Here is a 27,410-nt window from a genome sequence, read left to right on the forward strand (position 1 = left end):
TCAGTGAAGGTAAATGGATGAATAGTTGGTAAAAGTGAACATCCTGAAGGAGAATCGGGGCTCAGTGGAGATGCCGTTCTGAATCAGCTCTACCGTTCCATCTGCTTCATTGGGACACCTGGAAGACAGGTAGACGTTTAAATATCCCAGATTATAAAGCAAAGTAGCAAAATTCATTATGAGGGAGAATTGGTGGAAAACTGAGGAGAGGTCTGTCTGCAGCTGATTCTTTCAAGTATTTAATAAAGTATGCTAAGACAAGGTGAAGTTGCAAAAGTTATCTTACTCTGCAGTAATAAGATGGGCAGACGGGTAATTTGTAGGGGTGCAACGATACTCGTATCGATATTGAACCGTTCGATACAGTGCTTTCGGTTCGGTACGCATGTGTATCGAACAATACAAAATTTTTAATTTATTTTATCAACTTTTCTTCTGACGATGCTGTCTGTGTTGAGAGCTCAGTGGATCTGCGTTCGACTACTCCGCCTAGGCTGCACTGTCGAGCGCAGATCCACTGAGTGCAGCGCAAGCTAGCAAGACAGAAGCTAAGCTCGTTGCAACATAGCAAATTGAACCTCCCCCACCCTCATTCAGATCTGGCCTTTGGAACTATTTTGGTCTTCATGTGAAGTATGACCCTGAAGGTAAGCGCGTCATGGACAAAAGTAAAACAGTATGTCGGATGTGCCACGCAATGCTCAATTACATGGGTGGGAACTACTGCGTTAGCGCAGTTTGCTCGTTAAGGTGTTGACGCTGTCCAGCCCCACGCACGGGGCGATCCTCGGTAGCTCGTTAACGGAGATTTGCGGTGTTGTGGCGTTAACGTCATTTCAGATTAACGCTGACAGCACTAGTGGGAACACAATGAATATGACTGCACATTTACTCCGACATCATCCTAGTGCAAAGACAAGTGGAAGCAGACAAAAACAACAAGCACGCATGCTACAAACTTTACCCGAGTCATTTAGACAGCCGTTAGCACATGATTCTCCTTATGGGGACCTGATATGTTTAATATGCTGCTGAGAATATAGCCCAGAAGAAGCGTATAGTATAGCTTTTATTTTGGAGAGAGCCATTTCTCTGTAATAAACTCTCTTTTCCAAAGATGAGGGATTTCTCCATCAGATATTTATTTTTTTATTACTTTGTCGTTTCAGCAACATTACATTTAAAAATTGTACTTTTGAGTTAAAATATATATTTATAATTTTAATAAATGACAAATTAAAAAAGCATGAACATTTTTTTGTATCGAAAAAATATCGAACCGTGACACCAAAGTATTGAACCGAACCGTGAATTTTGTGTATCGTTGCACCCCTAGTAATTTGGCATGTTGACTGGCATGGCCCAGCAGGAGTCCAGAACAGTGGAGATCGGATGCTGATCCACTGCTCCTGTTCGCACCTCGACATATAACCTCTGATCTATTTCCATTTCTATGTTTGTGTCACTGCTGAAGGGGAAACAGAAGCTGGGGTCATGGAAGGGGATCATTCAAATGTGCTACTGTCCATGGCAGTTGCAATCTTCTTCCTAATGATGCTACAAAAAACAATAATAATAATAATAATACAAGTGAGTTGATTACCAAATGATTGTAAATAAGTTTCATCTCAAGAGCTTCTCAATAATAAAAATTTAACATTTTAACACTGAATCCAGTTCACTTCCGTTTCTACAGGTGTAAACTACGAGCTTACAATGTAGTGCGTTATCTCAGACGGAGCATGGCAAGTTGTACTTTTATCGAGGATGAGAACAGCAGCATTTAGCTGTGAATGCTGTGCTAGCTGCAGATATTTACAATTTAACATGCATGAACATCAAAATAAGTAACACTGATGTCTGACAACCCCCAGTCCTCTCAGAAAACTGCAGCTTTGACAAATAGTAAATGGACTGGTAGTTATATTGCATCTTTTACTCAGTTACGCACTCAAATCTGTTTCTGTCTCATTCACCCAATCACCCACACATTAATTCGTTCATACAGCACATTTTATCGATGCCTATGTGCTTTCAAACATTCACAAGCTCACACAACAGTGGATGCATGAGGGGTAACTTGGGATTTAGTATCTTGCCCAAGGATACTTTGGGATGTGGAGTGGAGGAATCTGGGATTCAATAGCCTTCCAACTGTTGGAAAACCCATGCTAGAGCCACACCCTCCCCATAAATGTAAACTCCTTGCTGGTGGTCTCTGCCCTTCTGCTATGTAGTCTAGACAGCAACCATACAGTGTTCCACACATTTTACCCACTTTGAGTTAACTACTCCCGTAGTTGTATAGTACTCCATGACACATTGACATTGTAAACAAAAATGTGCATTCAAACTAGAAAGAGCTAATCCTAAACAGTCTTTCAAAATAATGTATGTTTGAAGTAGTGTATGTGTAAGTGTAAAGAGCTTCAAAGTGACGTGTCACTGTAATAATAATTGCAATTTTTAGTAATGCACTAATGTAAAGCGTTACTGTACAGTTACAATTATGCCACTGCTTGTGTTGCAGAGGTTTTGCAAATACAGTTCAATCAAAAGCTGAAGATCACTTGAAAATGGCAAAAAAAAAAAGAAAAGAAAAAAGAAAGTCATATTTGGCATGTTTGGATCTTAACAAGTCTTAACAAATGTTTTGTCTCATTCCCATTTCTTCTTGTTGCATGTTGAAGCTCAACGTGGAACCTTGTTAAGATCCAACCATGCAAAGTATGATTTTTGTTTTGTGCCATTTTTCAAGTGGTCTTAAGCTTTTGATTGGACTGTATCTTCGAGACAGACAGATAGAAACAAACAATTAAATCGTTGCTTTGTTTCTTCTTTTGTTTCTTTGTTTCTTTGCTCCAGTTTGATGATTTGTGTTTGTGTAGCAGAGGAAGAACATGTTGAAGTTATTTATGAAATTTCAAAAGACAATTAGTTTTATTTTTACTTTGTTTTTTCAAGTTTTTTTGTAACAACCCCAACACTGGTACTAAAAAAGCCAACTTGACAAAATATTGTATGTATGTATTGTTACCTTTCTACAGAGTTGATGCCCACAGCCATAGACAGGGCCAGATTCAGGGGGTATTCACAGCTGAAACGCAGATCGATGCTCCTCTGGTGGCTGATTAGACCTTTATTAGGATCCACATTACCCTGGACGGTGTTCTCATACATGAAATGTGTTCCGTTGCTCTAAAATTAAAAAAGACAAAATAGTACAAGTTGAATATGATCAATCAATAACAATGAATATCCATTTTTGTCTGAATGCTGTCCCACAAAGATGGTTGTCATTTTCAAAGTGGAACACCAGTCGTCCATCCTCAGGAGTAGTACACCACTCATACTCTGTACAGTCCAGCTGTTAACAGGGGTCGGACTCCTCTGCAGAAGCAGAGGAACAAGGATCAAATAAAAGAAAGCCAATCTTTCAAAGAAAACTGACAAGCTCTATGAAGACATCACTTAGTTGTCCAGCACTAATTTACCACACAGCAAACCAGAGCGCCATTCAGGGATGTCTAGCTCAAAAACAGAGCAGGTTCTCTCATAGGCTGAGACAGCAGAACACAACATGCCATTGGCTGGAGTGTAAAGGCAGAGGTCATAGATACAGGAAGTGAAAAATGGCTGGGGGTCAGAGTGCAGGTGGCAGGCACCAAATAGTGTAAGTGTTAGTGCTTGGTGTTTACCGTTACTCTTTTATTGGGTCCGATCCTGATGTACACACTTTCTGGATGATTTGAGAGGTATATGTCCACTGCAGACACAAATGACACACGGTTGTTTCCACGGTGATTGTTGGCGGCTATCACCTGAAACTGTGTTTCATTGGTGCCATGGTTCGTGCTCTCAGCGATGATGTAGGAGCAAGTTCCCTGGAAATGAGCCACTGCTCCATCAAAGGTGATGTAGTGTGGATCCCCCCACACAATGCAGGTGGACATTGCATCATAACAGCCCAGCTGGCCGTCTCTGATGGAGCACTGTTGTGCAGGAGTGCAAGATGCAGCAGAACATCGCAGAAGATTGGGAGCGTGACATTTACATCTCTGGGAGCAACCGTCTGTCTAGAAGGACTCGCCAGCCTGTGAACCACACCACACCAATTCATAGCCAAATTGATACAACAAATATAGATCTTAAAATACCATTTTGAAAGATTTTTTTTCATTAATTGTAGGTGATTTAGTGCAATAATTGCTAGATCACCACATACTGCAACTATTAGGACTCGCCAGCGTGTGTGAGAAAATGTAACAAAAGGAGAAAGAATGATCACAAAGTTAATAATAAAGTACACCATGTATTTACTGTTGCCAAGGTGTCATTGTTAATGCTCTGCTCAAATCCTTGAAATGAAGAAACATGTTCTTCTTTTATCCACCTCTATGGTCCTTTGTAGAACTTACATTATAGAAGAATTCAGCATATTGGCAGCCACAGCTTTCCACTGGGGCACACCTGGTTCCAGATGACATTAAATGATATTAAAGCCTTTTCACCTTATGACTACTAAAAAAACATTTTTCTCTGTTTTTGCTAAAAGGAGACAAAATTAATGCTTCTCATTGTTGTTACATTATTATAGCTAGAAATGACAAAAATGAATATTTTCCTCTTATTGCTAAAAGATGTAACATTAATATTTTAAAGTTTGTTAATAAATAGACATTCCTCGATGAAATTAGGTTCTCATATTGTTTTTATTAAAATTGTTATATAACATCAGCATCCACATTAGTATCCACAGTAGTAGTCCAAGAGTACTTGTCTCACATTTGAAATGTCAAAAACTGCATCAAAAACAAAGTAACATATGAGGTAGAGGATTTCTGAAATGGCTTTCCAGTCTTACATTTCCAGTTTTAAATAATGAGGCATTCCGTGAATACCCCACATCGGCTTCCAGATTGAAGCAGAATAACATGTACCGTGCACCATATATCAAGATGTATCTTTACAAAACGAACCCATGTTGAACTGTGTGTCCAGCATATTCTTGCTATAGTTTATCAAGCATTCATTTATTCCTCTGGACACAATGCCCTTCTCTGAACACTTGTATCACAACACCAATGATAAATTTCATGATGTGCATGTTTGTTAAGTGTTATGTTTACTGTAGGTCTTATCCCACAACGCTACAACATATTGACAGATAAATCACCCCAGACCTCTTGTATCACCGATAGTTTCTTTTCTTTCATGTGAAATGGTCCTTTGGATAAGATAAGATAAGATAAGATAAGATAAGATAAGATAAGATAAGATAAGATAAGATCAGATAAGATAAGATCAGATAAGATAAGATCACCTTTATTCATCCCACACGTGGGAAACTTGTTTGGTTACAGCAGAAAGTGGACAGTGCAAAGTTACATACCAAAAATTAGAAAAAACACAGGAATAGGATAAGAAAAAGAGACTCTACACAACTGTACACAATAGAATAGAATCAAATCAAATACTATATACAACAGAATAAAATAGAATGCAAGTACCATATACCACTGAGTACGATACAACGTAGTCAGAAAAAGAGTATTGCACTTAGTGTTACTGCTATTGCACATGTGTGGATGTGTGTGTTTGGTCAGTTGCAAAGTCTTTGTTGTGGAGTCTGACAGCAATGGGGAGGAAAGACCTGCGAGATCTCTCCATCCCACACCGTGGGTGCCGCAGCCTGCCACTGAAGGAGCTGCTCAGTGCTGTCAGAGTCTCCTACATGGGGTGGGAGATGTTGTCCAACAGGGATGACAGATTAGCCACCATTCTCCTGTCACTCACCACCTCCACTGGGTCCAGAGGGCATCCTAGAACAGAGCTGGCTCTCTGGATCAGCCTGTTCAGTCTCTTCCTGTCCCCAGCAGAGATGTTGCCACCCCAGCAGACCACACCGTAAAAGGCTGAGGCCACCACAGAGTCATAGAAGGTCTTCAGGAGTGGGCCCTTCACTCCAAAAGACCTGAGTCTCCGCAGCAGGTACAGCCTGATCTGCCCTTTTCTGTAGAGGGCTTTAGAACTATGAGTCCAGTCCAGTTTATTGTTCAGATAAACACCAAGGTACCTCCATACCACAGCCTCCATACCTGTCCATAACTTGACTGTTTAGAGGTTGCAGTGAAGGATGTTTGTGTCTGCGGAAGTCTACCACCAGCTCCTTGGTTTTACTAGTGTTGATCTGCAGGTAGTTCTGCTGGCACCAGTCCGCAAAGTCATGGGTCAGTTCTCGGTACTCCCTGTTGTCCCCATCAGTGATGAGGCCGACTATTGCAGAGTCACCAGAGAACTTCTGCAGGAAGCACTGGGTGGAGTTGTGGGAGAAGTCTGCAGTGTAGATGGTGAAGAGGAACCGAGCCACAACAGTTCCCTGCGTGCCCCCGTACTGCAGACGATCCTGTCCGACACACAGCCCTGAGTTCTCACATACTGTGGTTGGTCAGTGAGGTAGTCTAATATCCATGTAGTGAGGTGATGGTCCACTCCTGCGTTCTCCAGCTTGTCCTTCAAGACTGTGGGAAGAACATGATTCTCACAGTGCTCCCAGCGGTCCAATGCCAGGTTGATAGGCAAACTGAAGTGGGTCCAGTGATGAGCTCACCAGGCGCCAAAGCTGAGCCAGGACCAGCCGCTCCAGGGTCTTCATCAGGTGGGATGTCAGAGCCACTGGCCTGTAGCTGTTGAGGTCCTTGGAGCGTGAAGTCTTTGGCACTGATACAACACAGGAAGTTTCCCAGAGCTGTGGGACTCTCCCCAGCCTCAGGCTCAGGTTGAAGATGTGCTCCATCACCCCACACAGTTGGTCTGCGCAGGACCTGACAGCCCTTGAGCTGATGCCATCTGGACCCGCTGCCTTCTTGGCTTTAATCCTCCTCAGTTCCCTCCTAACCTGGGTGGTTGAGAGAGACAGGCTGGAGCCTTGTGCTGAATGTGTATTGCATGTTTTTTGTTGGGGGTGGGGAGCAGTGAGCATGGTGAGTAATGGTGTGAAGTGTCTGAGGTGTCAGAGGTGGAACAGCAGCAGTGGGGGTGGGTGGGTCTGCAGCCAATGTTGGAGACTGCCTCATGAATGAATCAAATCTGTTATAGAAATGATTCAGTTCATTTATGTATTGTGATTCTAAAATTGAGTTTTCCTCCTTTGTTACAGTTACATGAAAAGCCCTCTTTGTAAATTGAAAAAGTGACTCAAAAGCAATGTAGTAACATTTTTATTTAAAAAAAAAAGAAACAAAAAAAGAAAACAAGTCCATCAATCAACGCAGACTGTATTTTGACACAGTTTACAAGGCATTCATATTTCAAACATACATTTATTCTTCATTATTTTTATATTTGCTAATGAATGAATGAATACCACAAAATAAATCAAGATGTAATGATGTTAAAACAATCCTGAATGACCGGAAGGTAAAACTCATGAACTGGAAACAGAAGCATACAAAATATGTTTTTGATCAGGTGCTGCCCTCCAGTGTTGCAAAGAAAAATGGCAGCAATTACAAGTAGGAGCGCTCAGAGCAAATAAGAAGTATTTTAATAGATGTCAAATTTTCAGTAACATTCACTTTTCAAACCATCACTATTCCTCTGTGTATATAAAAAAGTCTTCTGATTCTATTTTCAGTGCTTTTATTCATCAAATCTATACTAAGTTATTATACGACTGCTGAGTTTGCTGTAATTTGTGCATTAACTTGATTTCTCTAGATCAGAATATTTGCAGTCAGCAAGCAAACTATCAGGGTCACCAGAGATGTCAAGAGGCCTGGAGAGCTGCTTGCTTTCATTCTTCTTTCTGTTAGAAAACAACCAAAATCTACAGTGAATTCAAATTTGGCTCATGAATCCAGTTATCACAATCCACTGATTATGAAGCTGTATTATCTACAAGACTGCCAATGTTGTACAAATGTTACCTGTGTTCAATACAAGCGGTCCCAATGAGATGCTTTCACTGTCATGGTAGGAAATATCCCTCGCCACTCTAGCATGGTAACCTGGGTAGCAATGCTGTGGAAAGCAGAGTGATTTCAGCAGATGAAGGAATCCAATAAGTGGTATGAAAGATTTTTACCCAGTGTTAATACAAATAGTCATAAGTAGTACGTACAGCTGTGCAGTAATTGTGTCTCAAAAGACACAGGTGGACCTGGCAGTGCAGGTAAATAGATGAAAAGTTGGTAAAGGTGAACATCCTGAATGAGAAACGGGCTACGGTGGAGACGCCATTCTGAAGCAGCTCTACTGTGCCATCTGCTGGATTAGGACACCTAGGTAACAGCATAATGTGAAAGTTGCAGTGTTAATGTGCAAACAACTTAGTTATGATAAGAAGATGATTAAAGTTCACCCATCACAAAAGACAAGAAAAGAAAAGAAAAGTTAAGGCAATTTCTTTACTGTGTGGTGATCAGATCCCTGCGCACAGGGTAGCTGGCATCATTAACAGGCGTTGCCCAGCAAGAGTCCAGGATAGTGGAGATCTGCCGCTCATCGATTCCCTGCGTCTGAACCTCAATGTATAACCTCTCATCTATTTCCATTTCTAAATTTCTGTTTCTGGTCAAAGGGAAGTGGAAGCCAGGGTCCCGGTAGGGTATTATCCTCAAATGATAATGGCCCAGACCAGATGGAAGTCTCTTGTTCACAATGCTATAGGAAAACATGATAAAACAAGATGTTTTCAGGATTTGGAATTCATAAAGTGGTCAGGTGTGTGTGCAGTCTGTAGCAAAATATATACAAAAATATGTAACACAAATGAGGGGAATACACAATTCATGCATTAATAGAAAAGCACTGTAACTCTTAAGTAAATTTATTATAAACAGCAGTACAAAGATAGGATCATACAGCCTAGAAGAAATTACATATAAAAGTGTTCAACCACCAATTAGAACATATTGCAGATAGTAATTTGAAATGATCAAAAACAAATTAAGGTGACAGAGTGGGTGTACAAAAAAATGAGCACATTAGTATGGAACGCCAGGACTGACATAATGAATTAATTAAATACACCATTAAATAATAATTATTAATCATAATTAAATGTGGCAATAATTAATTACAATTGGAAATAATTAATTTAATAAATATTCATAACACATTTAATTAATTAATTAATTACATATTTAATTAATTATTTACAATTTTAATTCATTATTTAATGATGTATATATTTAATTCATTTTGGCACTATTGTCCCCTTCATGTCTCACCTTGAAATCATTTTATCTGTCGGCCTCACCCATCAAACTAAGGGGGCGGGGTTAACGCGGCCACTGCAGCTTCGCTAACATTTGATTGGTTGCTGTGCAAAGTAAGTCAAGACAGGTCGATCCTAGATAATCGATTGCTTGTGTGGACTTGGGGCAGCCAGGTATCCCAGAATGCATTTCAAATCACAGGTAGCAATGGTGGTGGTGTAAAGCTTTAAAAAACCCAGTTTTTCTGTCACTTTTAATAGTGTTTTAGCTGCGAATGTTGTGGCGTAATCTTCACATGTCTGGTCAGGTTGTCAACATAGAACATGTTTTCAGAGATGTCACTAGGTCGGGTCTTAGACTTCACCTCTCTGGGAACTCCCAGGCCCTCCAAAGTATGGAGGCCTATCTCCCCCCACCACACTCCCTGCCGGTGACTGATGCTCTCAGGGGTCGGTGCGCTGGTGGTTCTTGGTGTCCAGGGCTGGGCGCTCAGGTGTGTACCAGCTCACTCCCGGTGGCTACTTGGCGGGGCCTGGCACCTGTTGCTCGGTCAGGCCTCTTCCGGGGCGTAGGGGCCCCTTGGGCATCCGGCCTCTGGGCCTGCGGCTCGGTTCACTCTGCCACAGCTGGCTGCCGGCAGAGCCGGCGGGCACGCCAGTGCAGCCCCCTCTGGCTTCTGCTCTGTGGCTACTGGGTGACCCCTTTTCTGGGGCTCTCGCACTCTAGGGCCTCTGGATGTCTGGAGCCTGGATCTTCTCCATGCCTGCTTCATGCCCTGGGGGACAGGACTATGGCCCTCTACACCCTCTAGCAGACCGTTACATGGGGAAACCTTTTGAATACAAGCGCGCTGATCCACACAGGTGTGCACACGGGTGTTCACTGTTCATAGACATAAACTACACCTTTCTTGGCTGCTACTTCAAAGCACATTGTGCGCTGCCGGTCCTGCGTGCTGCACAACAACATTCAATATTTAGTATTTACTGCTGTTTACACTTAGCTAGATTAATGCGATGGTGTTGTGTTTAGTATGCTGCTTTGCTTTTTTTTTGCTTGTTTTCTCTTCTTCTTCTCTCAACAGGTGATCCAGGAGATTTTTTTAAGTGCCCTTTCTCACTGTCCCTCTTCCCTTCTGTTTTTCTTTTCCTTCATCTTTCTTTTTCCTTTTCCTATCCCCCAGTCATGTCTGTCCCGTCTGTAACAACTGAAAATAAAATAAAATAAATAATAACAACAAAGGTCGATCAAATGGACCAATACGGCAAGGCCGTGATGATCCATTTGGCAAAGTAAATCCACTGGGTATCCTTGTTGGTCTTCAGACAACAATTCTGACAGCTAAAGAACCAAATGGGACCGGCAAAAAGAAAAAAAAAAAAAAAGAGATGTCACTAGCTCTGTCACTGTTTTTTTTATGTTTGTTTGTTTGTTTGTTTTTTGGGGGCAAGGGGGGTTAACTGGTTTGTTTACATATTCCACTCTCTGTGTTCCACATGTTGCATTTGCAGATTCTCATTTTCTTGGTCTTCTGTCTCTGTGCTTCTGCAACATGAAGAACGAGCTGACATTTTTCTCATGCCCTCAGTTTACCTGCATGCATCCTCCTCCTCACCTGTCAGATGTTTAACACCTGCTGCTAATTTAAGAAACACGCCCACGTTACCTGGTGATAGTTACAGTTTAACTGGGCAGTCGGTGCTCTATATAACGCAATGTCGGCGCATTTTTCTGCACAAAATAAGTAAATATAGTATTTTTTTCTGAGCGCACAGCTGCTGGAGCTTGTTTCACTACAGAGCACTTTATAGGCGAACCCACTTTATCAGCGGCTGATGTCCAATCACCGGCACACAGCTTTGAAACCTTACCTGAGTTTTAGTTCTCAGTGGTTAAACACTGGACTTGATTCACTCAGATTCTGTCTGTCGGTCACGTTTATTTCGCTGTTTTATTTACAACTGAGCAAATCGGTTTGGCTGACGTTAAAGTTATGTTTCATAACTGCATAGTTTTACTGAAGTTTAATGGTTCACTGGCACATGTGTTAGACTGAACCATTTGCTTTTCTTTATCTGGTGTGTTTGGGATTTTTAACAGTGAATTGTCAAAACAGGTTTGATCGTTTCCTGTGTGTATTAATTTGGTGATTTATTAAATGTATTCATGTTATTCTAATCTGCTGCTGAGTCTCTTACGCTGATGAAAATGCAGATAACACAGACCACGACCACCTGTTCAACCAATCACTTTCATTCCACTTTGATCTGCGACAAACTGACGGTTCATCTCTGTTACATTGTTGCGTTAGACTGCTATATTTTTGTGTTCTTTATGCTGTAGATTTTCACGTCTCTGGAATAGTTGGCAGTAATAAGGATGATTTTCTGTTAAATCATATTGATATGACCCGTGAATTATTGACAGAAACACCAACGTTATCTCTTTTAATAAAGTTTATGTGTTTTACACAGGTCACGCTGATTATTGAACAAAAAGCACAAAGATCAGATGTTAATCGGATTTATTTGCTCTCTCTCCTCCTCAAACATGATTTTTAATGTTAGTTATAATTCAGAATTGGCAACTGAAACAAGTACGACACATAAGAACATCAGGAAATAAAAAAACCCGAAGTCAGTGTACTGCGGGGGTTATGGCAGCTGTGTACCAAGAGCTGCGCTTTTTCGGCGGTAATAACAGCTCGATTGCTTGCGAGGCGAGTGGGTCTAGCCCACGCTTTGCCGTGAGACTGGGCAGACATCTCAGAAATCAACAAAACACTTTTGCAAAGAGGCTCTATCTTGACAAACCGACCAGATATTGAAGATTAAACCAATACATTCTCGGCTAAAAAATATTAAAACGGTATTTGGTGACACACAAACAGGATTTTTCAAAGTTCAGTTCTGTTAGTTTCCACATGCCGGTTGTTGGTGTGCTAAAAACAACGGCCACCAGGCCAAAGCAATGGTTTTGACTTGATCAGCGTTAACCCCGCCCCCTGAGATTGGTGGATGAGGTTGACAGATAATATAAATTCATGGTGAGAACTAAAGGAGTCAACTGTGCCAAAATGAATTAATTAAATACATCATTAAATAATTATTTAAATGTGGCAATAATTAATTGATTAAATGTGTCAAAAATATTTATTTAATTAATTAATTCCAATTCTAATTAATTATTGCCACATTAATAAATTATTTAATGGTGTATTTAATTAATTCATTATGGCAGTCCTGGCGTTCCATACATTAGAACAATGTTTGTATTAAACAAAAACAGGGTAAAATGATGGTGATTCACATGGTCATTTAGTCATGAAGACAATCAGACACTGAGATTTCTATAAAGCTCAGCGAGCTATGTACCTTTGGAAGAGCACCAACCACAATGTCATATAACCAAAAAGAAAAAACAAAACAAAAATGTAAGCCAGGTGGTGTTGTGGTTATCACCTCTCTACAGGTTTGATGCCAACATCCATAGACAGTGCCTGGGTCAGAGCATAGTCACAGGAGAAGTGCAGGCGGATGCTCTTCTCACAATTTACGAGGCCATCATGAGGGTCCACATCCCCACTGATGGTGTTCTCATAACTGAAATGGGTCCCGTTGCTCTTAAGAGTAAGAAGACAAAAGATTTTAAGCATATTTTTAAAAAAAATTAAAAATATTGCCCAGAGGATTCCTTCAATGTACTAATTTTACCCTCAGCATTGTCCCACAAAGCTGGTCATCATTGTTGAAGTGGAAAACCAGTCGACCATCCTCAAGAGTCCCATTGCAGGTTTCATCTCGAAGATGGAGGGCATCAGAGTGGAAGCCGGCCTCAAACAGCTGACAGCGGGACAGAGATATGGTGCCAGAACTACTGACACAAGTGATGGACGAGTCTAAGAAGGAGAGAGAAACACAATCTGACTCGTTATGGCATGATTTTTTTTTTAAAGCTGAGTCATCAATACTGATTTGGCTGATACGACATTTGTTGACTTGACTGCTTAATATAAAGGCTGACTAATGCAATAAATACACTGCAGTTATTACTGAAGGTTTTAGTTAGCCCGCACCGTAGCTCTCATTGTTTGGCCGATGGTGGTGCTCATTACAGAAGCAGCCATAGACACCGTCCTTCTCACCACACCACTCGTGCTCTGTGCAGTCCAGCTTTTCACAGGGGTCTGACTCATCTGCAGACACAGAGAAAGGATCATCAGTGATGAATGGCAATGATTTAAATTTGTATTAAATGTCTTATTTGAGCAGTACAAACATACCACAATGCAAAGCAAAGCGCCAGTCAGGGATGTCTAGCCCCAGAACAGAGCAGGTTTTCTCATAGGCAGAGACAACAGAACACAGCATGCCATTGGCTGGAGTGTAGAGGCAGAGGTCGTAGACACAGGAAGAGAAAAATGGCTGGGGGTCAGAGTGCAGGTGACAGGCTCTGAATGGGCCGGTGGTGTTGGTGATGACACTGCAGAGTTGGGAGTATTTTTCTCTAAAGGTACAGTCATTCAGTCCATCATCATCTTCATCAGTGGAGCCACATCTGGAAAAGACAAATCATACTGCCATCAGCTACTGCCTTGTTGAAGCATCAATAGTGATTTCCATTGCAACTCACCCTGGTTGGCTGGTGGGTGACTTCCAGCTGTGTCCAAAATAATTATCGTTTTGTGCCAGTGTGCCATTGGGTAAGACTTTGTCATCTGAAGGATCATTGTTAGAGTTTCCACACATCCCTGTGACTCTGTCATGACGGTTTTGGCCCAGTCTGACCAGTAAAGTGCTCTGACCATCAAACTGGACTAGCAAGTCAGAGGCATCAACCACTATGTAGCTTCCCTGCCTTACCACCTGAGCTAAGATTCCCACTGTGGTGGGAAGAGACACATCATTTCCATTTACCTGAGAAGACAAGAGATGCAATAAGTGTGTGTTGTTACTTTTGTGCAGATTAGACAAAGTAGAATGCTGTTCATCTTAAAAGTGATAGATAGTTTACCGTTACTCTTTTATTGGGTCCGATCCTGATGTGCACACTTTCTGGATGATTTAAGAGGTATATGTCCACTGCAGACACAAATGACACACGGTTGTTTCCACGGTGATTGTTGGTGGCTATCACCTGAAACTGGGTTTCATTGGTGCCATGGTTCGTGCTCTCAGCGATGATGTAGGAGCAAGTTCCCTGGAAATGAGCCACTGCTCCATCAAAGGTGATGTAGTGTGGATCCCCCCACACAGTGCAGGTGGACATGGCATCATAACAGCCCAGCTGGCCGTCTCTGATGGAGCACTGCTGTTCAGGAGTGCAAGACGAGGCAGAACATCGCAGGTCATTTGGAGCATAACATTCACATCTCTGGGAGCAACCGTCTGTCCAGAAGGACTCACCAGCCTGTGAACCACACCACACCAAATCATAGCCAAATTGATACAACAATTATAGTTCTTAAAATACCATTTTGAAGGACTTTTTCATTAATTGTAGGTGATTTAGTGCAATAATTGCTAGATCACTACAAAGTGCAACTAATAATGTAATAAATATTTTTGACAAAGCAACTAGTTTTAACTTCTGATCTTTCTCCCCCAGGAAGGACAGATGCAATTTCAAGAAATATGTGGAACAGAGCTGCATGAAAAAGGTTTTTAATTGTTCTGATGTAGCTGTATAATCTTCAACTGATTGTTTAATGCATTCATTTATTTAGGGACAGATTTTTATTTATTTATTTATTTTTTTAAATCTGCAGTTTAAAGAGTTAGAGCATCATTCTGCCTGTATAGCTAAATATTAATTATTTTCTTTCTAGTGGTGTAATATAAAACAGTCATAATAGCTATGCTGAATATATGATACCATATAAAGACATTATTGTGGTCTTAAGATTTCAGTTATATGAAACTATAAACTGTAGTTTTGCATTTTGCAACCCCTATTATTTGCTATTTCATAGAAACTACCACGTTTCCAGGTATTCATCATGCTTCCTGAAATTTTTTATATGGTTTGGATTTTTTGGGTTATTAACATGGAACTAACATTTTTTACATTTTGAAACCCTGATTTCTGGTAATTAGACCTAAACTACCACGTGTTTCCAAGTAATCATTAATTTTCTTGAAGATTATTCATATGGAATTAAAAAGAAACAGACAGTTTTGCATTTTTTAGGCTTGATTCTTAGTTATTGAACAGAAACCAACATTTATTCCAGGTAAGATATCAGATTTAAACTAGAGATGGACCGATCCGATATTACATATCGGTATCAGTCCGATACTGACCTAAATTACTGGATCGGATATCGGTGAGAAATAAAAATTATAATCGGATCCATTAAATATCAAAAATGCACCTCACAAAACTTGCGACACGGCGTAATTTGGCTCATAACCGTAGCACGTCGGAGCAGTATGCATCACGTGATAGAGCGGCTGTGTGTATTTGTAGCCTCGCTACCAAACCGGCATTTCATCTCCAAGGAAGTGATCCCAGAGAGAAGTAAAGCAAGTGTGTAAGTTCATCTCTGAATGTTTGTAAAGCATTCCCGTGTTAAGCTTAACAACCGATATATGGAGCGACTGCCTCTTCTCTCTCCCTCCCTCTCCTGCTGCTACTTCAATCATGAAACTGATCAATGATCAGCTGATCGGCTTTTCTGTGGCGAGTCCGTCTCTCTTCTTTGTTTTTGGCCCACTTTGCACCAGAAAGAGGAAACCAGCGGCTGAACAACAGCAGCACCTTTAACCTTGATAAGCTGTTGTTAGAATTTATTTAATATTACTTTCTAGACCAGGATCCTTTTCTATGTAGCTGACACTGGTAACTGTGCAGGGGCGGATCTAGCAAAGTTTAGCCAGGGGGGCCGATAGGGCATTAACAGGGAAAAGGGGGGCACAAAGACATCATTTTTTTTCTTATTCTCATTTAAAATGTCTAGCTTTTAATAAATAATAATCTGAATCTTACACCCAAAGTTTTAATCTGATGTAAATGTATAGAAGTCCATTACTGTACATAGTAATTGTTAAGTCTAATATACCCTAGTAAGCTATACTACTTTTTCCTTTGGGAAGATACGATCTGTGCAGTCTGCAATTCTGTTGAAGACAGATGTTGAAAGTATTTAATTATTCTTGAAAAATAATTGATTTCTGTGCATTTTTTTTCACACTTCATCAAATTAAAGTTGATTACGTCAATGAGGTGGAGGGTGGGGGGTGGTTCCCTATTTTTTCTTTTTGCTGGGAGTTTGCAACCCTATTAGTTAAGGTGCTTAATATTTCTGCTAAGTACTCTTTAAAATACCAGAATAGGGAGGATGGAGTAGGTTTAAGTTTATTAGATTGATCAGTATTGCTGAACTATGAAATATTTTGGGTGCAGTGTATTTTTTACATACAGGTATAACAGAATAGCTTTAGTGTTGTTGTTTATTTAAACTTGAGTATGAACTCATACAAAATGCAGCAAGATATTAAAAAAAAAGTTTCATTGATTAAAAAACACACTATATCGGATTCATATCGGTATCGGCAGATATCCAAATTTATGATATCGGTATGGGACATAAAAAAGTGGTATCGTGCCATCTCTAATTTAAACATAATATTTACAGTGTTACTGTTGTCAAACAAAAAAGAATGCTGGTGGCTGAAGCAGGATTAATTCCAGCATTATGGCAAAATGGGAATGGTATCCTAATACATTAAAAACCTAAATCATATTAGTATCTTGTTACCCTATTATTATGAGGTTAGTATATATAAAAATGTGTATTATTGCTAGTGATTGTGACTATACTATTACTAATTGTTTTTTTAAGCTCATGTACATACATTTGTATCCATATTATCACTTATAATTTATGGTTTGTTATTACATAGATTTAAATGTAATAGTACTCACTAGATCACTTGGTTATTATTCTGGAAATGAAGTGGCAATTATTTGCTATAGCTCTATTTTTTATCTTCCTGTTTCCACCTTGTTACCTCAATATTACCACATTATTACTGAGCTATAATAGACTCTGTTGTTTGTTTAAAATATATTTCTGAATTTTAAGCTTTGTTACATTCCAAAACACTTCACGAAGCTTTCTAAATGTAAGAGGGGCAAGTCTGCTGATTCTGCTGATTTGAAGGGAATTACTTCAAAGAGTATTTACTATTGACTTTAATATGTCTTACATCATAGTAGAATCCAACATATTGGCAGCCACAGCTTTCCACTGGGACACACCTGGTCCCACTCTTGATGAAGCCTTCATCACAGAAACATCCCTCAGAGCAGAACTGCTCACAGGTTTCATCAATGCTACTGGCACAGGTGTGGCCACAGTCAGTACCGCACAGCTCATAATGGCTGTTGGTGGGACAGTCCAGTGCTTAATAAGTGAGAAATGTGACAAATGGCACTAGTCAGACATACCACTTTTAATGTAATACAGTGTGGATACAGTGAGTATTGTAAAATTATTGGACATTTTATTTCTGAAGTGGTTAGCAAATTTCTTGTACATTTAGACATAAATAAAATATAATGACATGTTGACTCACTGCAGGTGGTGTTCTCTCTCCAGGGATAGATACGAACATTAGCAGACTGACATGCACTGACATATGATTCAGTGGCACTGCACAAGAGATCGTGGCCTTGATTTCCTGACAAACATACATCAAACACGCAGTCGCTGAAATATGGTGCCGGGTCCACCTCCTCGTGGCAGAAACTGAAGGGCCCATCAGATGCCTGTATCACCTCACACTGATCTCTAGCAGGCTGTTCATTGGTACACTGTGGACAGGAGGAGCCACAGCCGTCATTGCACGTGTAGTTGCCTGGCACCTTCCAGGCTCTCCCAAACTCATCTGGAGATGTGACTATCGTTCCAGATGGTGTGTGAAAGTCATCATTTGGATTTCCATTGAAATTTCCACAAAGTCCGCATATTTTTTCTCTGTTGATGACAACAGTTAGCAATAGTCCTTGTGTTAGTTTCAGAAGGATAAATTATTAGTAAATAAATTATTTATATAGCTGGGATTATCCTGTTTTTTAAAGCATGTCAAACAATAATTACTGCAGCTTTGATGGGTGGGAATTGTACCTGTAATTTGGTGGTACGGAGATAAACACTGCACTATATCCATTATAGGTAACACTCAAGCCAAAATTAGTGCTGACAAGTATACGAGATCCTGTTGCATAGATAGACACATTACCTTCATTCAAGATAATAGGTAAATTTCTAGTTACTCCATTCACCTAGAAGAGATATGCAAAGAAAATCAGTGGGTAGTTTTTCTACTTTTTAATTGTTATTTTTTTTCATTTACAGCAGTAAAAACATCCCTAAAATATATGTAGCTGCCATTTACTTCATACACCTGAAATTGTTCATAACAATCATCGAATGAGAACTATCATTAACTACTTACTTGTACCAAACCTCTTCTGTCCCTTGACATATGCACGTCGTAGCCCCACACGTTCACAAAAACTTCAGCTACTATTGAAAGTGGACGCCCATTCAATGCCTCATTCTTAGCTTCCACGGAAAACTGATTGAGCTCATCAGTGGCATTACAGAGGGTCACCAGAACATAGCGACAGGTTCCTTGGAAGTCATAGGCCTTGCGATCAAAGGTGATGTAGTGAGGGTCTCCAGAGGCAGAGCAGGTGCCATGAGGGTTGGGATGGCAGCCAAACTCACCCTCCACCACACGGCAGGACTCCTGGGGCCCACAGGAGGTGGGAGTACAGTGGACGTTCCCTGTATTTCCATTACAGCTACACAAGCTCTGACATTCTTCACCATCCCAGAACTGCTCACCACCTTGGTGATAGCGTCCTTGATGATAGCATCCACAAGATGTTGGTGGAACGCACTGGTCACCATTGAGGATAAAACCACTGTTACACTGACAGCCCTCCTGGCACACAGTATCACAGGTGAAGGGCAAAGAGAGGCTGGGGCAAGCAGAAGGACAAGAGGTTCCACAGAGTTCATAATGGCTGTTTGACGGGCAGGTTAGTGCTGGAGAAAAACAAACAGGTTAACATAAAAAAGCATTTTTAAACATTTGGAGATCATGGCTAGAATTAATTCAAAAACAGTTGAATGCTTACCACAGCCAGTTGCATTTCTCCATTGTCCTAAGGCAACACCCTTCTGTTGACACATTAGTGCATAATCTCGTAGGACGCCACACAGAGTTGATGCTGGATTGTTAGAGCCCCTCATGATCTCCACACATACATCCACCTGCTGCCTTGGGTCAACCACAGACCAACAGGGTACAAATGGCCCATCTGGTGAGCTGAGAATGCCACAGTACTCACTAGAATTGTAATTAGCTGTAGAATTTTGGTTCATGCTTTCCACACAGTGAGCAGCCAGAGAGCCATCTCGCCAACTGTCTCCAAAGTCCTGAGAACTGTTGACCAGGACACCATTGGGTGTATTGAAGTCATCATGTGGATGACCATTGTAGTTACCACAGAGTCCACCCAGGGAACCATTGTAGACACCAGGAGCAGTGACACGGACAAAGTGAGGCCAGACTGTCTGCACAGTTACACCAAAGGAGGTGCGAATGATAACATTGTAAATGCTGCTGTGGAAGATCTGGATGCGGTTGGATGGAGTGCTGAATGGCAGCCTGATCAGCTGACCATTAACCTGTAGGGTCATCCAGTTTTTTGCAGTTAACAAGACTTAAACAGTATTGTGTCTGTGTACACATAAATAAAGAATTAAAGGAAGAACATAATTTTAAGTAAGTGCTCCATTCACTTACCTTCACTTTACTGTTCCTTGCCATCTCAATAGATATGTGTATCCCCTCTGCTTCAAAATGCAGAATTCGTGCAAAACCTTGCTGGCCTCTTGGCAATTTTTCTCCTGTCACCATGAAGTGTGGGTGACTGGACAGTCCCATAACTTTGGCAAGTGTCAATCGACACGCCCCAGGATATTGGTATGTCAGTCCATCAAATGTCTGATATGACCCTGGGCCTCTGATCCAGCATGTTGCATAGCTATTTGGTCTGCATCCTCTTTCTCCATCCTCCACCCTGCATGATTCAAGTGGGCCACAACCATGCGAGCGGCAAGTCATGGAGCCATAACTGCAGCTACAACGTCTCCCACAGTCTTCGTCTAGTATTACAGTTTGTCCAGAGCGGTAGTAACGGCCCTCAAACCTGCAGCCACACTCAGCATGAGGGACGCAGACCCCACCACTGAGGATGTAGCCTGAATCACAGATGCAGCTTTCCTGGAGAGGTAGAGGGCAGTTATGGGTAGAGTTGGGATTAACACAGGTAGGTGGACATCCTGTGCCTTCAGACTCAAAGTGGCTGTTGGCTGGACATGGGATTTCTAGGAATAAGAGAACAACATCGATATTTGCATCAGTGGAATTTTAATACAATAATATTTTGAAATAATGCAAAAAAACAAAAAAAACAACTGATTATCATACCACAAAAGCCAGGTCTCCTCCAACTTGGTAGCTGAATACCATTTTGTTGACATTGACTTGCGTACACAGTTAAGGCTTGACAGAGAATAGGTTGGTACCCTCCTCCTACACACAGATCATACACACAACTGTCCACAAAGGACTGTGGAGGAAGTTGCTGATGGCAAGCCGTGAAAGGTCCAGAACTACTGCTGAGGATACCACAGTGGTCAGTGTTGCTGTACAGTGCTTTCTGAGCTACAGTGCAAACAGCACAGTCCAGACCTCCGCACTGTGGCCCACAGCCAGGCTCATCATCCCCAGATGCTTGCCAGCTGTTAGCAAAAACCACATCAGAGCTCACAACCTCACCGTCACGAGTTTGAAAGTCATCTCTACTAATGCCATTGAAGTTTCCACAAAGACCGCATGTACCATTCTGGTAAGTGTAGGGCAAGCTGATCTGAACATAATGATTTGTGTCATAAGACACCACTAAACCAAAGTCAGTGCTGACAAAGACAGAAAAACCTGACTCATAAACCTGCACGGTGCCATTGCTAAGGAAGAATGGAGTGGATGCAAAGTTCCCGTTAACCTGTAAAAAACCCAGCAAATATATCAAGTGAGAAAACTATATCTGGTCATAAAGTGTAGAATTTATCCAGAATCAAAATGACCAACCTTTGCCTGACCACGGCGTCCTTTGACAAGTTCAATTGTGTCATTGTAGACATGCACTTTCACCAGTCGTGTCCAAGAGACTCGAGTACTGCCTCTGTGCTCATTTTTGCCTTCTACTCTGTAGTAGGGCCGTCCACTATTACATTGCTCAGAGAGAACATACGTGCAAGTGCCTTGAAAGTGAAACACTGTGTTATCAAAGGTGTAGTAATGGGGATCACCGCTTATGGTGCAGGTTCCTCTTGGCACTGTCTGACAGGAGAACTGGAAGGAAGCTGGCTTGCAGATCTGTGAAAAGGAGCACGGCTCATTGCGGCACTGCAGGCCTGTTGAGGTACATGTGCACTTCTGTGCACAGGTCCTGTCACTCCAGAATGAAGCACCCAGCTGCACTAATTCACCTTAAAAAGAATAAAAGGAAATGTCCCTTATGCCTTGTGTTAAATGTCCAGACATTTACATTCATAAAGCTTTAGGAAAAAACTTTCAAACCTTACATTTTTTTCATGTACTGTCAAATAACAGCAGGAATTGCCTCAAGGCACTTTATATTGTAAACTAAAGACCCTCAGATAACAGAGAGAACACCGCAACAATCCAACAATGCCTAACAGCAGTCTGAGATGTGCTCTGTTGGGAGGATACGGCACTATGATTTCATTAAGATAAGATGAGGCCTGATTGTTCAAGACCTATATGAGGAAAATAATTTTACATTTGAATCTGGATTTAACAGGGAGCAAAAGAAGGGAAGCTAGTATAGGAGAAATATGTTCTTTCTTTTTAGTCCCTATCTGTACTGCAGCATTTTGGATCAACTCAATGCTTTTCAGTGAGTTTTTGGGAAAATCTGATAATACAGACCGTTCTCACTCCCGAGGCGTAACATCCCAACGTTTTGTCACGTCCCACGGCGTTCCTGAGGAACGCGAAAGGTGACCTTCCGCGTTCTTATGGTACGCGCCGGGTTATGGATGAAATCAAGTGGAATGACGGTCCTGTGGTAATAGACTTTCCAGCCCTGTATTCCAGCCCTAAACCTAACCTTATCCCTAACCCTAACCATAATGTTATTCCTAACTTTAAACCAGTACTTTAATGGCATGGAATAGTGTTTTCCCAAGCGATGTTGAGAAAAAGAGCAAACATGTATAGATTGAGACCAAACGGTTCTCATATTCCCTCATCCGATCTCGTCATTTAGGAACGTGTTGGGTGTTCGAAAACGTAATATGTTGACAATTTGTCACCTAGCATAAAATGTTACGCTTTGGGAGTGAGAACGTGTTGGATAATAACGAATCACAGTAGGTCAGACTTTAAGTAATAAATGCATGAACTAATTTTTTAGCGTCAGTCTGAAATAGGATTTTTCTAATTTTAGAGATACTGCATAAATGCAAGAAAGCCATTCTAATTATTTGTTTAATATGAGCACTGAAGGACATAACCTGGTCAAAAACAACTCCAAAATTTCTCTTAGTGTTACTGGAGGCCACGGTAATCCCAATCCGAGTGTGCATCTGGTTAGACATCATGTTTGTAAGAGTTTTATAGCTGAGTACAATAATCTTATCTTTATCTGAATTTGAAGCAGAAAATTGAAGATCATCCATGTCTTTATGTCTTTAAGACATTCCTACAGTTTAGTCTTATGGTTTCATTGACAGAGCTGGAGATCATCTGCATAGCAGGGAAAATGTACACGATACCGTTGCAGGTGGACATAGCATCGTAACAGCCCAGCTGGCCGTCTCTGATGGAGCACTGCTGTTCAGGAGTGCAAGACGAGGCAGAACATCGCAGGTCATTTGGAGCGTGACATTCACATCTCTGGGAGCAACCGTCTGTCCAGAAGGACTCGCCAGCCTGTGAACCACACCACACCAAATCATAGCCAAATTGATACAACAAATATAGATCTTAAAATACCATTTTGAAGGATTTCGTTTTCATTAATTGTAGGTGATTTAGTGCAGTAATTGCTAGATCATTGCAAACTGCAACTATTAATGTACTAAATATTGTGACAGAGCAACTAGTCGTATCTGTTGATCTTTCTCTCACAGAAAGGACAGATGCTAAATGCCACAATTTCAAGAAATATGCGGAACAGAGCTGCATGAAAAAAAGTATTTAATTGTTCTGATGTAGCTGTATAATCTTCAACTGATTGTTTAATGCATTCATTTATTTAGGGACAGAATTTTCCCCCCCCAAAATTCTGCAGTTTAAAGAGTTAGAGCATCATTCTGCTTGTATAGCTACATATTAATTATTTTCTTTTTAGTGGTGTAATATAAAACAGTCATAATAGCTATGCTGAATATATGATAGCAAATGAAGACGTTTTTTGTGATCCTAAGATTTCAGTTATATGAAACTATAAACTGTAGTTTTGCATTTTGCAACCCCTATTATTTGCTATTTCATAGAAACTACCACGTTTCCAGGTATTCATCGTGCTTCCTGAAATTTTTCATTTGGTTTGGATTTTATTTGGTTATTAACATGGAACTAACATTTTTTCCATTTTGCAGCCCTGATTCCTGGTTATTAGACCTAAACTACCACATCTTTCCAGGTAACGTCAATTTGCATTTTGTAGGCTTGTTTCTTGGTTATTGAACAGAAACCAACATTGATTCCAGGTAAGATATCAGATTTAAACATAATATTTACGGTGATACTGTTGTCAAACAAAAAAGAATGTTGGTGGCTGAGGCAGGATTAATTCCAGCATTATGGCAATATGGTAATGGTATCCTAATACATTAAAACTTAAAATCATATTAGTATCTTGTTACCCTATTATTATGAGGTTAGTATATATAAAAATGTGTTTTATTGCTAGTGATTGTGACTATACTATTACTAATTGTTTTTTTAAGCTCATGTACATACATTTGTATCCATATTATCACTTATAATTTATGGTCTGTTATTACATAGATTTAAATGTAATAGTACTCACTAGATCACTTGGTTATTATTCTGGAAATGAAGTGGCAATTATTTGCTATAGCTCTATTTTTTATCTTCCTGTTTCCACCTTGTTACCTCAATATTACCACGTTATTACTGAGCTATAATAGACTCTGTTGTTTGTTTAAAATATATTTCTGAATTTTAAGCTTTGTCACATTCCAAAACACTTCACGAAGCTTTCTAAATGTAAGAGGGGCAAGTCTGCTGATTCTGCTGATTTGAAGGGAATTACTTCAAAGAGTATTTACTATTGACTTTAATATGTCTTACATCATAGTAGAATCCATCATATTGGCAGCCACAGCTTTCCACTGGGACACACCTGGTCCCACTCTTGATGAAGCCTTCATCACAGAAACATCCCTCAGAGCAGAACTGCTCACAGGTTTCATCAATGCTACTGGCACAGGTGTGGCCACAGTCAGTACCGCACAGCTCATAATGGCTGTTGGTGGGACAGTCCAATGCTTAATAAGTGAGAAACGTGACAAATGGCACTAGTCAGACATACCACTTTTAATGTAATACAGTGTGGATACAGTGAGTATTGTAAAATTATTGGACATTTTATTTCTGAAGTGGTTAGCAAATTTCTTGTACATTTAGATATAAATAAAATATAATGACATGTTGACTCACTGCAGGTGGTGTTCTCTCTCCAGGGATAGATACGAACATTAGCAGACTGACAGGCACTGACATATGATTCAGTGGCACTGCACAAGAGATCGTGGCCTTGATTTCCTGACAAACATACATCAAACACGCAGTCGTTGAAATATGGTGCCGGGTCCACCTCCTCGTGGCAGAAACTGAAGGGCCCATCAGATGCCTGTATCACCTCACACTGATCTCTAGCAGGCTGTTCATTGGTACACTGTGGACAGGAGGAGCCACAGCCGTCATTGCACGTGTAGTTGCCTGGCACCTTCCAGGCTCTCCCAAACTCATCTGGAGATGTGACTATCGTTCCAGATGGTGTGTGAAAGTCATCATTTGGATTTCCATTGAAATTTCCACAAAGTCCGCATATTTTTTCTCTGTTGATGACAACAGTTAGCAATAGTCCTTGTGTTAGTTTCATAAGGATAAATTATTAGTAAATAAATTATTTATATAGCTGGGATTATCCTGTTTTTTAAGGCATGTCAAACAATAATTACTGCAGCTTTGATGGGTGGGAATTGTACCTGTAATTTGGTGGTACGGAGATAAACACTGCACTATATCCATTATAGGTAACACTCAAGCCAAAATTAGTGCTGACAAGTATACGAGATCCTGTTGCATAGATAGACACATTACCTTCATTCAAGATAATAGGTAAATTTCTAGTTACTCCATTCACCTAGAAGAGATATGCAAAGAAAATCAGTGGGTAGTTTTTCTACTTTTTAATTGTTTTTTTTTTTCATTTACAGCAGTAAAAACATCCCTAAAATATATGTAGCTGCCATTTACTTCATACACCTGAAATTGTTCATAACAATCATCGAATGAGAACTATCATTAACTACTTACTTGTACCAAACCTCTTCTGTCCCTTGACATATGCACGTCGTAGCCCCAGACATTCACAAAAACTTCAGCTACTATTGAAAGTGGACGCCCATTCAATGCCTCATTCTTAGCTTCCACGGAAAACTGATTGAGCTCATCAGTGGCATTACAGAGGGTCACCAGAACATAGCGACAGGTTCCTTGGAAGTCATAGGCCTTGCGATCAAAGGTGATGTAGTGAGGGTCTCCAGAGGCAGAGCAGGTGCCATGAGGGTTGGGATGGCAGCCAAACTCACCCTCCACCACACGGCAGGACTCCTGGGGCCCACAGGAGGTGGGAGTACAGTGGACGTTCCCTGTATTTCCATTACAGGTACACAAGCTCTGACATTCTTCACCATCCCAGAACTGCTCACCACCTTGGTGATAGCGTCCTTGATGATAGCATCCACAAGATGTTGGTGGAACGCACTGGTCACCATTGAGGATAAAACCACTGTTACACTGACAGCCCTCCTGGCACACAGTATCACAGGTGAAGGGGAAAGAGAGGCTGGGGCAAGCAGAAGGACAAGAGGTTCCACAGAGTTCATAATGGCTGTTTGACGGGCAGGTTAGTGCTGGAGAAAAACAAACAGGTTAACATAAAAAAGCATTTTTAAACATTTGGAGATCATGGCTAGAATTAATTCAAAAACAGTTGAATGCTTACCACAGCCAGTTGCATTTCTCCATTGTCCTAAGGCAACACCCTTCTGTTGACACATTAGTGCATAATCTCGTAGGACGCCACACAGAGTTGATGCTGGATTGTTAGAGCCCCTCATGATCTCCACACATACATCCACCTGCTGCTTTGGGTCAACCACAGACCAACAGGGTACAAATGGCCCATCTGGTGAGCTGAGAATGCCACAGTACTCACTAGAATTGTAATTAGCTGTAGAATTTTGGTTCATGCTTTCCACGCAGTGAGCAGCCAGAGAGCCATCTCGCCAACTGACTCCAAAGTCCTGAGAACTGTTGACCAGGACACCATTGGGTGTATTGAAGTCATCATGTGGATGACCATTGTAGTTACCACAGAGTCCACCCAGGGAACCATTGTAGACACCAGGAGCAGTGACACGGACAAAGTGAGGCCAGACTGTCTGCACAGTTACACCAAAGGAGGTGCGAATGATAACACTGTAAATGCTGCTGTGGAAGATTTGGATGCGGTTGGATGGAGTGCTGAATGGCAGCCTGATCAGCTGACCATTAACCTGTAGGGTCATCCAGTTTTTTGCAGTTAACAAGACTTAAACAGTATTGTGTCTATGTACACATAAATAAAGAATTAAAGGAAGAACATAATTTTAAGTAAGTGTTCCATTCACTTACCTTCACTTTACTGTTCCTTGCCATCTCAATAGATACGTGTATCCCCTCTGCTTCAAAATGCAGAATTCGTGCAAAACCTTGCTGGCCTCTTGGCAATTTTTCTCCTGTCACCATGAAGTGTGGGTGACTGGACAGTCCCATAACT

The 27,410-nt window shown here is 40.9% G+C and overlaps 1 protein-coding gene across 1 annotated transcript; it reads right to left on the reverse strand.

Annotated features, from left to right (window-relative positions):
* LOC134633509 (IgGFc-binding protein-like) lies at positions 1-27,289 on the reverse strand. The gene is given in 28 exon segments (XM_065471626.1): positions 1-118; positions 3,038-3,198; positions 3,699-3,992; positions 6,077-6,406; positions 7,749-7,807; positions 7,929-8,022; positions 8,123-8,282; positions 8,413-8,664; positions 12,683-12,843; positions 12,935-13,119; positions 13,297-13,416; positions 13,504-13,778; positions 13,854-14,137; positions 14,235-14,630; positions 17,432-17,628; positions 17,801-18,201; positions 18,352-18,509; positions 18,683-19,281; positions 19,374-19,926; positions 20,045-20,628; positions 20,732-21,308; positions 21,395-21,828; positions 23,107-23,263; positions 24,653-24,849; positions 25,022-25,259; positions 25,904-26,502; positions 26,595-27,147; positions 27,266-27,289. Coding segments are annotated over 28 exon segments (8,160 nt in total).
* Positions 27,290-27,410: the final 121 nt, after the last annotated feature.

This window comes from Pelmatolapia mariae, linkage group LG8 (genome assembly GCF_036321145.2).
Source record: "Pelmatolapia mariae isolate MD_Pm_ZW linkage group LG8, Pm_UMD_F_2, whole genome shotgun sequence".
NCBI classification, from domain to species: domain Eukaryota; kingdom Metazoa; phylum Chordata; class Actinopteri; order Cichliformes; family Cichlidae; genus Pelmatolapia; species Pelmatolapia mariae.